The sequence below is a fragment of the Akebia trifoliata genome, chromosome 12 (genome assembly GCF_017979445.1).
Source record: "Akebia trifoliata isolate Shusen 1 chromosome 12, ASM1797944v1, whole genome shotgun sequence".
NCBI lineage: Eukaryota > Viridiplantae > Streptophyta > Magnoliopsida > Ranunculales > Lardizabalaceae > Akebia > Akebia trifoliata.
Window position 1 is genome coordinate 1774788 of NC_141386.1, and position 18317 is coordinate 1793104.

The following is an 18317-nucleotide window of genomic DNA, read 5'->3' on the forward strand; positions in this document are numbered from 1 at the left end:
CAACTCACAATGAGAAAGATAATCCAGACTTACCACTTGTATAACGCTCTCCCCTGTGCATTGTACATGGTTCACAATGGGTCTATATGGCTCCCCTACCATTCATCGTCCATAGGGATGTGGGAATTGGTAGTGTATCAATCCGTAAGTTTGTTTTTCTCAAGTCATGGTATGCCTAATTCTATTGAGTTGATTCCATCTCCTTGACCATGTTCCAAGTTCAAAAAATTACAAAAATTATTGTAAGTGTTCGGATGTTGTAAAGAGAGCCAAACATTTTTCAGTAAATGAGCTAGAAGTTTTGGAATGAGCTGATTTTTTTTGTGAGGATGATCTTGATGGTAAAGGAAACAAAAAAGTCAAAAAAAAAAAACAAAAACCAAAAACCTCCCCTTCTAAATAATTAAAAAGAGATGCGATATACATGTACTCTTAAAATAATTGTAATGATTTCGAACTATATTGTGGTGGTTGTTCAAGGATTGTTTTATGCATTGTGTCAGATAACGAAGAATCACCATTATTGCATCCTTGAAAGAGTTACCCCCCCAACACCTCCAGTGAAATTTGAAGTAGTGCCTCAGATATTCCAGCTACTTAGTTTATTCCACGACACAAACAGGAATATAACTACTCCAAAACCGAATTAATTCTATCTCTGTTAAGAAAATTAAAAATTTGCTTCAGATTTCCTCTAGATGGTCGGGCATGTACTGCAAATTTGCAGATAAATACAAGTCTTCGTCGCATCTCCAATTTAGTAATACATGTCTCCTTGAAGGACTTTCCATCATCAAAACAACCTAGAGAATTGTCAAAAACAGGTTAGATACATATATAAATGAGCTGCAATTTGCTACCATTTCATACTCTCGTTTTTTTCCCCTGAAAAGAATAATAAAAATTCTATTAAAGAAAAACACAATGACGCTAATAAATCTTATTAAAGAAAAAAACACTAAACACATACACACACACACAAATACATTATTTGCAGCCAATGATGCTAATCAACACTTTTGAAAGCGATTGCTCTTTCCCTTCAAAGACTGGTGGTTTCTCTTCCAAAGGCTCCAACAAATAAGACTCTTCAAAACCGTGGTATCTTTTAGTTTCACATTATCAAGAAAATTTTAAAAGATAAAAATAATTTTATATAATTATAGACAGAACAGTTTGAATGCAATAATGGGTCTATTGAAGGTTATTTTTAACCATTTAAAAAAATTATTTAATGTGGATTTCGATCAATAATACTTTCCCTTCTCTCATTATTATAATAGTATAACTAATGATAAACTGGCTTGAAAAAAACAACTTGAAATCCACTCGCCGACATGGATGTGTGCACGGAACCATAGATCTTTTTCCTTGTGTATCCCGAAGAAAAAGATATATGGTTCTATGCACATGCCATGCCAGCATGTGAATTTCGAGTGGCTTTTATCAAGTAAGTTTATCATGACTCTAATAGTATAGCTAATGATAAACTGACTTGAAAAAAACCACTTGAAATTCACTTCGTTGACGTGGATGTGTGTACGGAACCATAGATCTTTTTTCCTTGTGTATCCGAAGAAAAAGATCTATGGTTCTGTGCACATAAGCAAAGAACAAGGAAGAGTACCTCCATCATCAAATAAGTATGTCAAGATAGCAAGACACACACATATACTAATATCTTCCCCTGCAAACAAAAGCCAAAAAGATGGATCACTGAACATTCAAAATCTATACTTCTAGGAATATTCCATCTATTTGAAATTGTCACACCCAAAGTCACGGTGACATAAAAAAGGATCGCTTGCTTACCAGAACGACAGCAAACTAACATTCTCTTCCCTTTGCTCAAATTCAACCTTGCAAAGTTAAGTGCGGAAGGGAGATAACTTTGCAAGGAAAACCGATCAAATTTTGAGTTCTGTTGCACATAATAGATATCTCAAACCATAGCAGACAAATCATTGAAATTGCAAGAAGAAAGAAAGAATCAAACGCACCACAATTGGTAGATGCAAGTAAGTGCCGACATTTGGTAGACAAACAGAGGCTACCTCACTATCACAATTCACTATGCAGTCAATATCATTAGGTACATTTGCAGCTGCATCAGAAAATGATAAAAGCAAAGGTGAACTTTATAAAGGGCACAAGAGTACAAAGAGAAATGTAAATCAACTATAAAAGGGACACAACCAGCATAGGAAAGAGCTAAGTCATGTAGCTAATGATTGTCCAGGATTGTTTTCCATTCACTTATAGTAAACTATAGGAATGACCAGACCACACAGAAAAACCATAAAACATGTTTGTTAAGAACCATGATAGCAATCACCAAAGAAATAAACAAAAATAAATAAATAAATAAAGCAAGAACACAAGATTTATGTGGTTCGGCAAGATTGCCTACATCCACAGCTGTAGAGAGATTCCTTACACTGAAAAAACAGGTTACAATCTCCCTCTCCCCCTTAGAAAAACTAAGCCACACTCATTCTAACCCTAATTCGGGTTTTACGGTAAGTATATATCTGTACAAATGACATACGTACCCTTAAGAAAAGCATGACTAATTTGCCCTTTCCGTAACCCTAAAGACGGCACTGCCCCCTGCATTCCTAGGTCAGCTCAACAGGCCCGACATCCATGTCATACCCACCAACAGAATACAAGGCACATGCACAACAATGTGCCCCGACACATGCTCGTGAACTGTAACAAAATGTGCGAAGACTCTATTTGTAAATTACTACAATAGAAGTTCATTCCTTTATTAAATCACTTGAATAAGGAAAAATTAATCTTACTAACTAATATAAAAAAAACTATAGGGGGTTTTCTATGAGAAATTACTCAAATAGAAAGAGGAATGCTATAGGGAATCCATGTGAGGTGTTATGGTAATTTAGAGAGCTCATGCATAGACAGGTTTCCATCAAAGAGGAAGAGTGTAGGCCTTCTTTTTAACTTGCGTGAGTCTCACTAGCATTCAATGGGTTAGAAAATCCATTTATTCATTTATCAAAGAGGAAAAACAGACGCTTTATTGAACCGATTACAATATGTTATTATATGGAAAGAAGATAAAAGTTAACAGTTTCAATTTTTTTAAAAAGAACAGTAATGCTATAGAAACTCGTCTCTTTTTTTTGTTTAGATTTTGAATTTTATATGAGCCTAATCGTAATGGTAAACAACTGTTAAAGTTGTTTGAATGTGTTATAATGCTTTGTAACATTGAGGTAATAACTTGAACCAAACTTTTGTAATGTTTGAATGGTGTGTTTTGATCATTTATTAGGTTGTGATAATAATTTAAGAAATTGGGGTGTAATGAGTAAAAGTTGGGGTGCCAAAAGCAGCTAAAAAACAAAGCATATCATCTAGGAAACTAAGAAAGCAAAGGTCTAGGAATAAAAAACAACAATATTCTACCAAAAACAAGTATTTGATTAAAACTTGCATACCAAGTTGAGTTGTGCCCACTGCAAGATTAGTGGAACCTAGCCAAGACATCAAACAATGCTCACCCACAGACCTTATATCTGTTTCATTTGAAACCTCAGACTCCAAAAACTGGCCTTCCGGGAAAATTAGGTGATTGTTTACTAACAACTTCTGAGACTTGATGGTGACTTGAGGAGAATTCTCTCCCCTTTGAGCACGATAGACTCTGTCCTTTTCAACAATATCAGCTACCTTTTGGTTACACAACTCAGGCCCCAAGTTTATAAGATCGTAGCAATGATTCCAGAAAAGTTTAGGTGATAATCCTCTCGCCCAGCTTTCTTCATCGTCTCCTGCTCCTGATATATAATGCCAACTGAACTCTGAGGTAGTTCTCTGCTTAAAGATACCACTTGAGGACGATGCAGAGACAAGGATGATGGGTGTGAAATCCCAAGAATTGAAGTCGGGTACTTCATTTAACCAGATGACTGTTTTTTGTGAAATCCATAGTGGGCGTAGGGGCTTTGCTAAGGAGGATGCAACAGAACCAATATCAGCACCACTATCTTCCAACTGTTTCGTCCATTCTTCTAAGCGATTCTCAATGGATGCTTTCTCAGTTTTGGAGACCCACAAAGGAAGATGCAAGGAACAATCCCAATTAAGAGCGAGATTTTTTGTATCGGCTGAGTCTTGTGAAGTATTTGAGTCCTGTAAAAAGAAAAGGTGATCCTTATACATAAAAAGTCAATATTTTCTTTGTGAAAACTTATTGACATTGATATGATAAAACAGTAAAGCAGGAATGTTGCATATATCGATGCACCATGTAGTCATGAATGGATATGTCAAAGGCTGCAGTTAGAGGCGCCCACCATATTAATAAGGGCACCCATGAACTATTGAAAACTTAAGTTTTACCATGATTAAAGCACCCCACCTATGTCAACATGCCTCCAAAAGATTTTTTGGCCTATGTCAACATGTTCATGTTGACAATGCTTGGTCAATGACGACATGAACATGTCGACAAAAAAAAAGGGGGGGGGGGGGGTTGAAATATATTGGGGTGCTCAAATCATAGAAATAAGTTCGTGGGTGCCCTTACTAAGATGGTTGCCCTTAACACGGGCAAAATTTAACATTTTGATCCTAATTTAAGAGGTCTAGAAGACAGAGAACAAAATACACTTCTGTAATTTCTGCACAGAGAGATATTGTGAAAATTACAGCCAAAAAAAAATATATATATTATTTAATCAAAACTTGGTGAAAATTACTGAACACTCACCAACTCCATATGAGCATCATTCTGCATTTTGCTCGTATAATTGACAATAGCCCGATTCAACACACATGTCCATATTGGTATTGTTTTTGACATACTGTCTGGAAATCGCTTCCCTCTCCTTGTAGAATCAACGATGACACACCCTCCCTTCTGTCCTATCCATCAAATTCAAAGCACCAAATTCTTCAAGTTTCACAACCAACACAAAATTTTCCTCAAAACTCATTAGAATTACAATAAACAAAACAGAAATTAGGTCTCCCTGTATAATCAACAATGACACACCCACCATTTTTTGGATTGACAGGAGAGAACTTGGGACAACTTTTGAAATTTTAAAATATCTTAAAAAGGGGCAGAGTTGGAATTATAAAATATTTAAAAAGGGTTTCTCTCCATTTTTGAAGAGAGAGAAAACTCACCTTTTTTTCTCTCCAATTCTTTTCTCTTCTCTCCATACTTAACAAACCAAACAAGAGAAATGGAGAGAAACTCATTTATTTTCTCTTCTCTTCTCTCCATTTCTCTCAATGATTCACCCCTCCCAAGTCCCTTCTGACCTATCCATCAAACTAAAAAGAACCCAATTCTTCAAATTTCACAACCAGATCACAAGCTTCCCCAAAACTCGTTAGAATTACATAAGCAAATAAAAATTAGGGTTAAAACTTTGTGTGTGTGTGTGTGTGTGAGAGAGAGAGAGAGAGGCTTTACCTGCGATGTGAGCGACATGGAGATTGAGGCGAGAAGTGTTGAAGGACCAATTGTTGTTGTGGCCATCAGTGGATTTGAAATAACAAGTGGATTCGAATTTTCGAGAGTACCAGAGACCACACCGAAGATTAGCGAGGAGAGGAAGATCTGGCCAAAGCTCTGAGATCTCTCCAACGAAGATTGAGTCCTCGTAGATCGATCGAAGAGCGTTATAAAGTGAGTTCTCTTTCTTCTTTATAGTCCTTGAAGCTCTGTAAATGCTTAATCTCTCGTCCGCCATAGATGCTGTTTGAAGGTTTTTCAGATTTCAGACTCACAGCTTTGGCGAAGAAGAATTTGAGTTGAGACTTGAGACTTGAGAGCACATGGTTTTCAAACTCGGCTTTTCGTCTCGTCTCGTGACACAACGATTCCAATATGACTCAAACGATTCAAAGCCTTTATTTTGGAGATACTATGCCTCCTTAACCTTAACCTTAGTCTTCTTAATAGACTAAAAGAAAAAGACCAAAGTGCCCTCACCTTCAACCTCAAAAACAATAAAAAAAAAATAAAAAACTTGATTTTTCTTTTTAAAATCTTTTTACAAATTTTTTAACCATTATCTTCAACCTTAAGATTCTATCTACTTCAACCTTTAAATCTCAAGGAAAAATAATATTTTTGTTGAAATATAAAATAATAAAATCATATAAAGAATGATGAATTAAAGATAAAGTTGAATAGAATAATTTTAATTTATTACAGAAGTTAAAAGAAGGTGGTTGGTTTTAAGAAAGAAAATAAAATAAGATTTTTAAAAAGCATAAAATTTCTTAAAAGGGTCAATGCTAGGTTGAAGAAAAGGGTGAGTATATTAAAAATATATACAATAGAGTTTGAAGGTGAGTGATTTTGGAAAAGAAAATTCAAATACATTTGACTAGAGGTTGAAGATAAGGGCATTTAGGTCTTTTTCTATTATTAATTTATTAAAAAAAAACCTACGAGGGAAGCATGGCTACAAGGGTATCTCTACTATTCATTAAAACGTGGGGAGGATGTCTAGATAACCCATAAAGAGGGCGATGATGGTGCTTGGGCCTTTTTCCATTAATTTATTAAAAAGACTTAGAGAAGAACGATTTTACATATAGTTCAAGATCGAGATGATTCGTCTTGGTATCATCCATGAACGAGACAAAAAAACTAGGTGTCTCACATGTGCAAAATCTTGATACAAACACGATGACTCAAATGATATTTTGAAAAACTAGATTGAGTCAAGAAAACTCGTTTGAGTTAATTGGTATTTTCTATATTTAATTAAAATAATTATTTATTATCTAAATAAAATATGATTTTATGATTAAACATCCACTAATCTATTTTATTTTATTATAAAAACTTATAATTATTTTCGTATAAATATATGGATCGAGATTGATGGACAACTATTGGTTACAACATTTTTTACACCATCACTTGAATGATGTCCAGTTTTTCAATGCCTTTTCTAATACTATCGGATACCTTTGAATTTTGTAAAGTGGATGACATTTGAGCAATGTAAAAAAAAAAATTATAACAAATAGTTGTTTCCTGATTCTAATCCTAAATTTATATAATAAAATACAAATTTATTAGTATAGTTGTGAAACACAAATTTTTGTATGAAATTCACTTTAATCACTTTATTGTTTTTTCTTTTTATTCCCTCAATTTTATTTTCACTCATCTAATTTTATTATATTTTTCTCTTTTATCTTTAACTTTTAACTTTTTATTTTTATACTTTTAACTTTAAAATTCTTTAATAATATCATTTTAATTTTTTTTTTTCACTTTTATGCTCTTAGCCCTTCTCTCAAGCTATAGTTTAATAAGATCTATTTTATTTATTTTTTTACACTTCACTCTTTATAATTTTGTTATATTTTCTCTTATATTTATTTTAACCTATTATCTTATTTTTCATCTTTTATTATTTTAATCTTAAAATTTTTCAAAAATACTCCAAACTCAATTAGGATTGACCTAAAAACTCTAGCATATATTATCTAAACCGATTTAAATAATTTATCTATTGCAAAACGAGTTGAATCGTCCGAGACAAATCGTTCTCGTCAATCAAAGATACGAATAATTGAGTTGTAAAAAGGGTGGTGTCTCTAACATTCATTAAACATGGGAGGGATGTCTAAATAACATAAAAAGATAGAGAGCTCTCTAGTTTCCACGGCAAGAGCATTGAAGAGTTGGAGCATCTCTTCACCCATCATCACGTTTTAGATCTTCGAGAATCACATGTAAGCCCCTCGTTCTCTCTCTTTCACACATCTAGGGTTTCCCTCTCTCGCTCTCTCTCTTTACTGTACTATACTGTAACATGGGGCTTTTCAAAGTGCCACAACAGACACCACCTACTCATGGTCTCTGTACTGTGACACAGGGCTTTTAAAAGTATAAAATTAGATACTTAAAAAATTGTACGGTACCAGATTGAATTTAAGGGTATTCTGGTCTTTTTCTCAGAAGTCAAGATAGTTGAACCAAAAAAAATTTCATGATCTTCTCTGATGTTCTTGTTCTGCTCATCATTTCAACAGTATTTCGATTATGAGAGATGGTTATTCAAGCTAGTTCTCTACAATATCTTACAAAGATATTCTTCAGGAGATTATCTCATCCATTGGAGTAATTTTCTGCAAATTTAGACATAGAAATCCTTCTCTGGTCTCAATTTCAATTACAAAACAGAGATTTTGATCCCGCTTTCTTTCTCTAGCAATCTGTGTGTGTGTGTGGAAGTATTTCTGATTATTATCGAGCTTTAGTTTCACAAGATCTGCTATCTATATCCAATTGAAAGATCTGTGTGTTTATATGTGTGTGCGTGTAAGTATTTCTGATTACTTATTGAGCTTTAGTTTCACAAGATCTACACTCTCTATCCAGTTGTAAGCTATATAGTTATTATTATCTTGAAAATAGTTCTAACTCTCAATGTGTTTTATCCCCATTTTATCTGTCATGGTGGTTCTGTTCAACCAGCGCAAAGAGCTCAACTTAAGATATGTTGTTAGTTTTAGCAACATTGGTTTTGGGTGTCTTAATGGGAGCCTTTTTCTTGATCTCACGAGCACATAAACCTGGTAATTGTTTTTTTTAGAGTAATGGATAGCTTATTCATTAATAATGTATATTTGATCTGTGTCAATCTATGTATTCTATGCAGGTAAATCGAAAATCGTTGAGAAAAATCTTGTTTCTAACAGTAAGGTATGATAATTACTTCTTTGAATAAGTTTTACTGCAAACCCAAGGGCGCATGGGAATTTTTAGTAAGGGAAACTCATTATCAAAAACAATCAAGATAGAAACCATGAATACCATCAAATAACTTTATGGATTTTTTTATTTTATAAAAATTAAAGGAGAAGAAGAAAGAAATGGCTTAGTTTTATATGTGGCACACAAGGAAGTTGCAACCGTAGTCTTAGTTGAACTTGATCAAAGATTTATTCTTTCAAATAACATACTCTTAATACCTCATTTTTTATAATGGTAAAAATTTTTAGAGTTTTTAAAATATCTCTAACTCAAGGTGAGATTAGAGAGAGCGTAGATTGAGTATATATAGAAAATTTCGGAAAGTTGGACTTTTGGATAGGTTTTCTTAATGTTAAGATAACCTTCTAATTTCAATGAAATAAATTAATAAAAGTCAATAGTAGTTGCTGAATTAGAAGGATTAGTGTCTAATTTTATGGGATTGGATTAAAGACTTAAAGAAGTCTTCATTTGGTGCCTAATTTTATGAGATTGGATAAAAGACTAGAAGTTTTCATATGGGATGATAATGCCACCTCATTGTTGGTTAAAGTCTCTTTACCAAACCCCCTCAAACTAGGCCATGGGTTAAGCCAAAGGCCCAATTTGACTTGTAATGTAACAAATTGAGATCGGCCTAACGGTTTAATAAATATACTTGCAATCTATTGAGTAGAAGGAGTAAATTGTGTGATTAGACTACCAAGAGCCACCTTCTCGCAGACATAATGGTAGTCAAGCTCGTTATGTTTGGTTTGACCATGAAAGACCGGATTTATAGTCATGTGAAGAGCACTAATGTTGTTACATAAAAGAATAGGCAATCGTGAAAGAACAACTCCAATGTCTCGAAGCACATAGGAACGCCACATAAGTTCATCGGTGGTAGAGGTCATCGAGCAGTGCTCACTTTTAGCAGTTGAGCATGCTATAGTTGTTTGTTTCTTGGCACTCCATGACAAACAGTTGCTCCCCAAAAATGTGCAATAACCCATTGTAGAGTGATGAGTTGTAGGACAACCCGCCCAATCGGCATCGGAGAAGGCATATAAATCCAATGTACTAACGGCAAGAATACGCATTCCAAGGTGAAGAGTCCCACTTGCATATCGCAAAATACGTTTGTCTACTTTAAAATGGTCAATTTTGGGATCATACATGAACTGACACACAAAGTTCACATTATATGACAAGTCAGGACGTATAAAAATGAGGTACTGGAGACCACCAACTATACTTCTGTAGAATGTGGGATTAGAAAATGGTTCATCATCAAACATAGAAGCACAAGAATATTTAGCTTGGGATAAGAAATTGCCATCTCGAAAGGAGTGTACCTCTATACCCAAGGCCATCTCGAAATGAGGTGGCAGAATCCTCTCATATGAAGACTTCTTCTAGTTTTTCATCCAATCCCATAAAATCAAGCATCAATCCTTCCAATTCAGCAACTATTGTTGACTTTCATTAATCTGTTTTTAATTTATTTTTTTGTAATTAGAAGGTTATCTTAAAATTAAGGAAACTTATCCATAAGTCCAACCTTCTGTAATTGTCTATATATATATATATATATATACTCAATATACGCTCTCTCCAATATTACCTTGAGTTAAAGATATTTTCAAAACTCTAAAAAAATTTATGGTATCAGAGCTCTTCGGTGAGATTTTAGAGAGAGAAAGACAATCACCATTAATGGCTTCTTCTCAAGCTTCAACCTACCCTCATCCACCAACACTGAATGTTGGTAACTTCATTACAATTCGGCTGAATCACTCGAACTACCTGCTGTGGAAGATGTAGATCGAAACTTTGACTAAAAACCAAGAAATGTAGGGATTTCTCAATAGAGACTACCCATGCCCATACCCTGTGATTCCTTCACCTGAAGGCACTGTTACCGATGTAAAGGACATACCCAATCCAAAGTTTGCTTCATGGAAGCGATCTGATCACCTACTCAAAGGGTGGATCACCGGTATACTCTCTGAAGATGTACTAGGCCTTGTTGTTGGACTCGACATCGCTGCCGACGTTTGGAAGACCCTTGAGAATGCTTTTGCACAAGACTCGAAGGAACAAGAGTTCACACTCATGCAACAAATGACAATGTTGCAAAAGGGTACAGATTCTTTAACCGATTACATTCGAAAATTCAAAGCTATTTGTGACAATCTCATTGCCATTGGCAAATTTGTCCCAAATCAGAATAGAGTATTCTGGTTACTTCAAGGTCTTGGACTTGGTTATGAAACCTTTGTGACCACTATGTTAAAGACACACGTTCTTTCATATCATGAGATACTTCCCATGCTTCAAAGTCATGAAGCTCGCACTCAGAGACATGGAACAGGAGGGATCGGCCATATGGCATACATGGGTCAAAAAGGTGGAACCAAAATAAGAATAATTGGAACCAAAACAAGAAAGGAAATGTCCAAAATCGATTTAACTCCAAGGGATTTATTCAGGGAGATGGATCGAATGGAAACAAAGCTAGTGGAGGTTCTGTTTCTAGTGCAGGATATTACAATAAAAAACATGGAATTGGAAATCGACAAGAAGAAACTAAAGGGCGTAACCAAGATTATTACAACTACAAAAGTTGATGAATCAGAAGGATTGGTGCTTGATTTTATGGGATTGGATGAAAGACTTGAAGAAGTCTTCATTCAATGCATAAATTTATGGGATTGGATGAAAGACTAAAAGAAGTCTTCATATGGGAGGATTCTACCACCTCATTGTTTGTTGAAGTCTCCTTAACAAATGGTTGGTTGAAGAAGAAATGTTTTACCTATAAAGAAGGTAAGTGTCAAATATGGTTAACCATTATTTCTACTTGAGTACGATAACTTAGAAAATGTCAGTGAGAATGGTCAAGATGATGGGAATTTCTACATTTTGAATTTAATGGTAAATGAGTGGTTTACTTGCACGTGTGGGGGGAAAAAGACAAGTTTGATACAAATAGACATACTTGTCTTATGCAGGATTGAGAAATATGGCAAGAATGAGAAATCAAAGATTCTCGCGCAAGGAAACTGTAGTAAGAAACAACGACGTCTTAGTTATTTCATCATGTATGCTTTGCCACCTCTAAATGGTTATCATCCAAATCAGCCTCTGCCTTCGATGAATTTCTTCTTTTACTAGTTACTAAACAGTGCTAGGGTTATCAGACAAATTATTTTGGGGCTGTAGTGATTCCAATATGTTCCTCATCAACGGGATACGCTGGAGCAAATTAGCCTGTACTCTAAATATACTATTCAAAATATGGGTCATTATATTGTAATTAGCCACAGAGCTATCACATCTCCTAGTCTATAGGACATTTTTATTTGTCACATTGTTCAAAACTATTACACTTGCACAGCTAAGAGATCATTGAACTTTGATTAGTTATCTTCTTTGAACCAAACATCCCAAAATTATTTTGAGTACACAAAGTGCATGAGAGTTCAAGTGGTGTTTCTTTTATAGAGTTCCGATAAGCTAGCCTTATTAGCTCCTTATTTCCTTGATTACCTCTTCATCATGTATGTTCAAATGACCTTATTTATCCCTCCAATATTTTGGAGATTTTTTTTTTCTTTTTGCAATTTTGAATCCTTTGATCATCTTGTACTATTAAATTATCATTTGGAAAAACAGAACATAGGCACAATTAGTACTTCTAATATATTCCTTTCCATTGAAAAGTACGAAAGCATGGTGCAGAGTGGACGTAATCCCCCCCATCCCTCCCCTCCCCAGTAAACACACAAACATATATATAATAAAACACAACAGTGGGTCCCACTCTCAGTCTCAAGATTTATACCCTAATAAACAACATATCTTGAGGCCATGTTTACCTTCTCTTCTTCCTCTTTCCCAAAATACCCCTAACTTTATTCTCTTTCTTCTTCTCCCCTTCTTTCTTAATAATACCTCTCCAACTTTATTATTTCTCCTCTTTTACCCTCTTAACCCTAAAGACTTTTTAATAATACCCTTCCAACTTTATTATTTTTTCTCTTTTATCCTCTTAATCCCAAACGGCTCAGGCAAATTCTAGTGACATCTATATTTCAGCTATGTCATGGTATTTGTTCAATTAAAAATTTGTTTCACAATTTCATTTTCCCCCCCTTTATATGTTCCTTATTTGCACTCAGGCATCAAGGCTATACACTAGAGCTGAAATCTCTTTGCATAACAAGAGGACTGATTGTTGGATCATCATCAAAGACAAGGTTGCATCACTTTCCTCAATGACCAATCTGATGCTTCCATTAAACACTAAAAGTCCCATTAATTATTATGGTTGTTTGTCAATTGTAGGTCTATGACGTTACTCCATATGTCGAGGAACACCCAGGCGGTGATGCCATCCTATTGCATGCTGGGGATGATTCAACTGAAGGATTTTTTGGGTATGTGTTTTTATCTGTTTAGATGGATTTCCCCCACATTACTCATTTCCCGATAAGAAGTATATTACTTTGAGTAGGTCCGAGAAATGAAACCTTTCTTCTCTTAGCTTTTCTCTTATTTCTATTTGTGGTATAGTGTGTGTGGAGAGGACAGACAAATCATCCATTCAATTTGTTTTATATATAGCTGCATGTTGCCTTTAGTTTGACAACTATGCTGAACTGTTTTTCTACTATTAATATATATGTTTCTCGGCAATTTTTCTTGTGCATGGCAGGCCACAACATGCTACCCGGGTCTTTGACATGATTGATGACTTCTATGTTGGGGATTTAGATCATTAAATTAATTTTCAGTGTAAGTCATTCTCTAATCTTAGTTTTCTGCATTCAATGTATCATTGCCCTCTGCACATGTCAGTTTTTTTTTATTTTGGGTAATTGAGGAAACTTCGTTATGAGTTTTGGATGAATTAATCTTCTGTTTTTCAACTCTTCAATCATCCATTAATTAGGAGTCTAAAGTCTGATTGGTGAATAGAGTCATGGATTGGCATATTTAGCATGATGGGGTGCATGTCTGCCCCCAATTGACTTGATCAGATGATTGTAGCAATCCAGTCTAGCAAACCATTCGAATTCGGGTTTGGGGTTCACCACTCAAGGAAAATACATATTATGATCCATGCTCTAAATATGAAATATATAAATAATTATTAGAAAATTTTATATACTTATTGCATATTGAAATAACAAAATGAAACTCTCTCTCTCTCTCTCTCTCTCTCTCTCTATATATATATATATATATATACATACAGAAAAGTATCATATTTAGAAATCTGCCTTACAAATTAAAGTGTCTTATTAATAAAAACTATAACCATAGAGAAGACATGCAAAAAAGAAGAAAAAAACCTAGATTCTTCATTGATGATGACCTGCTCTAATAAAAAGAAGCAAAGTTAGGATTGAAGATGTCTGTGGAGAAGGAAAACACGTAAGACATAATAGAGTGTCTCTTTGGTTCTCTCTTTTATGTATATATCAGATATGAAGAGAAGTAATTGTATTTTTCAAGTACGCTGTACCTTCACATTTCTGTTTGTCCTAATGTTACATTAAGTTCACTGGACTTGGTGAAAAAACGCAGCAAACCGCAAGGATTGGATTCACAAATCTGTTGATACTTTGGTTTTTCAAATTTCACTAACATGAATTCTCTCTCTTTATACTGGTTTGTGGTTCAATATTAGAGGACCGAATCTGGTAACTTAGGTTGGCACTGTGCAATTGGTTAAATTTTGTTCCTATTATAAAAATGTTGGGTTTTCCTTTCCACATTCATGGTGTCTGTAGATTGGTTACAGTCATCACTAATACTGTTTGGATCCATTTGTATGTGTGCGGGCATGCGGCAGGGGCCATGGGGTGTATGTGGGGTGATGGGTGTGGGTGGGTGCATCTGGAGAATGGGCCATAGGTGATTCAAGGGGTCTGAAAGTGTGGTATGTGGCACAGAAGGTGGAGTATATTAGGTGTAGAGTGTATGTGGGCTGGTGGGTGTGGGTGGGTGCATCTGGAGAATGGGCCATAGGTGATTCAAGGGGTCTGAAAGTGTGGTATGTGGCACAGAAGGTGGAGTATATTAGGTGTAGAGTGTATGTGGGCTGGTGGGTGTGGGTGGGTGCATCAGGAGAATGGGCCATAGGTGATTCAATGGGTCTGAAAGTGTGGCATGTGGCACAGAAGGTGTGGAGTATATTATTCAATCTCTTATAATGACAAAGTTGTGCTATCTTACTAGAGCAGACAATGGGTTGGGCTGTGAATGGCTTATTGCTAATTGGGCCTCAAAATCCTAGCCCAAGCTGGCTTGCAAGTATTTGGGTAAGTTCGGGCTGGTCAGAATATGTCTGTGAAATATGTATTGTTGAAATACATGTAAATTCCGATAAGAATTTGGTCTCCTTGGGGTACCTATCGGATACATTTATAACATTATAATAAAATTAGTGTTCTAATTAAATTCTTGGACATATCGCAACGTAAATGTAGTTGAAGTAAAAGTAAAATTAAAATATAAAATTTCCTTAAGAGTACCCATCATATACATTTGTAACATTATAATAAAATTAATGTTCTAATTAAATTCTTCAAGATATCTTGATGTAAATGTAGTTGAAGTAAAATTAAAATATACAGAAAATGTAAAGTCATTGATTTTTACCTTTTCTCTAGATGAACTTCCATTCCTTTTTCATATTTTTATATAATTTTAACGTTAGATAAAGCGTTCATACTATAATTTTCAACAATTTTATTATCAAAAGTTTGATTTGCTTGAAAATTTTATCATTTATCATAATTTTCTATTGAGGAATTACAAGTTAAATGTTTATATTTATAAATAATTGTTTATTATTGATACTCATTTTTTTTTTCTCATTAGAAAAAAAATATATTATCTACTTAGTGAGTACCTAATGGGCATTGGATATTTATAGGGTCGGTTATGGGTCCAAGGATCTCATACTCTGAGCCGAAAGCAATAAGAATTAAAATCGAAATTTTATTTAGGTTCTGATTATGGGTACATGTGGAGCCGACCCCTTAACATCCCTAGTTCGGATAACTAGAAAAAACATAGATTTCCTAAAGACTATTACTTATTTTCTAGGATCAATGAATATCTTTTAATGACAATTTTTTTATTTTAAAGAATCCTTAACCATAAGAATCTTCTATCATCTCATTTCTTTTTATGATGGAGAGAGTGGAAACGATATTTTCCTTCAAATAAAGTTCATCTTCTAATATTTGTCTCTGATTGGATTTGATGGGTAGGTGGAAGAGAAGGACAAGGGTTGTCCACGTATTCTTTACTTTAGTGCCTTCGAATCTCAATTAGTCATCAATGGGATAGCCTTCAAAACTGAATTAATATACCCTACCGAAATTAAATGAATCTTTCCCTTTCCGTTCATATTACAATCTTTCCCTTTTAATTGATTTTTTTTTTCTTTTAAGTTACTTTGAGAAAAATTCTCCTCTTTTGTATATAAATTTTATTTGTCCAAATCTATCGAAATATTTATTGTCTATGGTCCATGCCCGATTCCAGATATTTGTGATATACATTGAAGAAATCTGATTTATTGATAAGTGGAGGGTGAAAGGATGTCTTCAACCACTATTTTCAGCTGATATGGATTCTCTTCATCTGAGATTGTGGTCAAACTTTTCATTCAATTTGTGATGTAAGATTTTTTTTTTTTCCAACGTTTCAAGATATATGATGTGAATTTTGGTACTAATGAAATTTTTTCTCTGAATATGTTTACTCTGATGAGTGTTTTTGTTTGTTAACAACATTCTAACGCTCAAGTTAGTTTTTAATATTTGCACAACATTGACTTTGTTCAAATAGAATTGCATATGATAGGCACATGGCAAATTAATAACAATTAACATCAATTAATATAAAAAAAAATTTGGAAACCCAAATTTATGTGTTACGATAAATAAATAACCACATTTATGTGGAAGTCATGTAGAGACTTGAAGTCACGACCTGCAAAGCAAACCCAATCGCTTCTTACCATCTCAACTAATCTCCGTTGGGTACCATCAATTGATGTCTATCTCATAGAATCCAACCAATAAGGATTGCATGTGCATTGGTTGCTTAGTAGGATGGTCACATGCTATTGGGGATTTTTTGTGGTCTTCTCAAACATGTTTTCCATGTATCATGGGGCTCTCATCAGCCTTTCTTACTTCTTTTGAAAGGGTCGTGATCCAGGACGGTGTCCCGTTCCTATAACAACGTTAGGTGTGTATGTGGTACATTTTTGTTGGATTTCAAACACATCAGGCTCCATGCTCGACTTGTTTAAGAGCCTTGTTGTTCCAAACTTTGACAAAAACATGCCAGGCAGACACTTCACCTTCATTATAGGAACAGGATGCCATATTGATCTTGAGTCCTTTTGAAATCGTGGTTTTCTCAACTTTGGATCATTCTTTCATTTGCAATAGGGAGGAGGCAAACAATTCCTTGTATGCATTGTGAGGCTGATTTTTTCATGGGGATTTGTGTCACATGTACACAGTCCATGGTCTATGTATTTTGTATCCTCAGAAAACCCTAACAAAAGATATCTCCAACTTCTCTCATACAAGGGAGGCACAGCACTTTATGATCTTTTCAATATTTATGGAATTAGATTTATCTCCTTTCAAAATACAAGATTATATTTACCTCCTTGATTGTAAGTCTTCTTGATGAAATTTTGATTTAATAATTTACATATTTGAAGAGTATTTTGATAAAAATCAAAATTTTACCCTTGAGTTGTCAAGAAAAAATAATCTTAACTTAAGTCAAGAGGGGTAAACCTAATATTGTATTTCGAAGTGGACAATTCTAATATCACCAAATTTATGGGGTTGTATTTCTAAAACACCCTATTAATAGTGGGGGAAAACGTGGACTCCAAATCTCATACAATCATTTGGGATTAAGAGCCATCAAATCTTTTGCCCGTCACTTGTGTCCAATAATAAATTAAAAAAGAAAAGAAAAGACATCACTGGGAAGAGATTTTGGAAAGCGGCGCATGGGTAGAAGGAAGCCAACACATAAAATAAGATAGAAGGGCAACCATTCATCTTACATTGAAGTGTGCCTTCATTTAGATTTTATAAATGTTTGTGTTGTATTATTATACTAGAAATACAATTCTTTTTGGAATTAAGAGTAAGTATATATATATATATATATATATATATATATATATTATATATATATATATATATATATATATATATAAAATAAAATTAGGAGAATATTTAAATTTGAATGGATAATTCAAAGAAAAGGAATAGAAAATGTAAAACAATGAAATTTGGGTATCCTTAAAAAGTGGAAGAAGAGAAAAATACAACAAAAATTATGTCCTCAAGATACATTCTTTGTGAGATATAATGAGTAAGACAGAGAAGTGAGATCTATTGTTGTATCTTATTATATAAATGGATTTTATTAATGCACACATTAAAATGCAATAAATATATCAATATTTGGGGTATTTTGATAAAATAAAAATAAAATATTTGAGGGC

General features: G+C 34.2%; 2 protein-coding genes across 10 annotated transcripts; one reads left to right on the forward strand and one right to left on the reverse strand.

Moving 5' to 3' along the window:
• Positions 1–375: 375 nt before the first annotated feature.
• LOC147388530 (initiator tRNA phosphoribosyl transferase family protein) lies at positions 376–5870 on the reverse strand. 5 transcript variants are annotated; one of them, XM_086418835.1, is made up of 8 exons: positions 5456–5870; positions 4742–4896; positions 3468–4182; positions 2001–2104; positions 1813–1921; positions 1628–1687; positions 987–1088; positions 644–885 (listed from the first exon to the last, which is right to left on the reverse strand). In XM_086418835.1, exons 1-7 carry the CDS (start codon positions 5733–5735, stop codon positions 988–990), a joined length of 1524 nt encoding a protein of 507 aa, XP_086274961.1. In that variant the 5' UTR covers positions 5736–5870; the 3' UTR covers positions 644–885; position 987. The 5 variants fall into 5 exon arrangements, with proteins under 5 accessions (XP_086274959.1, XP_086274960.1, XP_086274963.1 ...); XM_086418833.1 differs by lacking the exon at positions 987–1088 and having other exon boundaries at positions 376–803; positions 5456–5868; XM_086418834.1 differs by lacking the exon at positions 987–1088 and having other exon boundaries at positions 376–803; positions 3468–4161; positions 5456–5865.
• Positions 5530–16273, forward strand: CB5LP (cytochrome B5-like protein). 5 transcript variants are annotated; one of them, XM_086418843.1, is made up of 8 exons: positions 7447–7743; positions 8044–8332; positions 8489–8589; positions 8673–8716; positions 12934–13011; positions 13100–13191; positions 13470–13549; positions 16039–16273. In XM_086418843.1, the coding sequence occupies exons 3-7, from the start codon at positions 8511–8513 to the stop codon at positions 13534–13536; spliced, it is 360 nt and encodes a 119-aa protein (XP_086274969.1). In that variant the 5' UTR covers positions 7447–7743; positions 8044–8332; positions 8489–8510; the 3' UTR covers positions 13537–13549; positions 16039–16273. The 5 variants fall into 5 exon arrangements, with proteins under 5 accessions (XP_086274968.1, XP_086274969.1, XP_086274970.1 ...); XM_086418844.1 differs by lacking the exon at positions 16039–16273 and adding an exon at positions 14613–15220; XM_086418840.1 differs by lacking the exon at positions 16039–16273 and having other exon boundaries at positions 7452–7743; positions 13470–13683.
• Positions 16274–18317: the final 2044 nt, after the last annotated feature.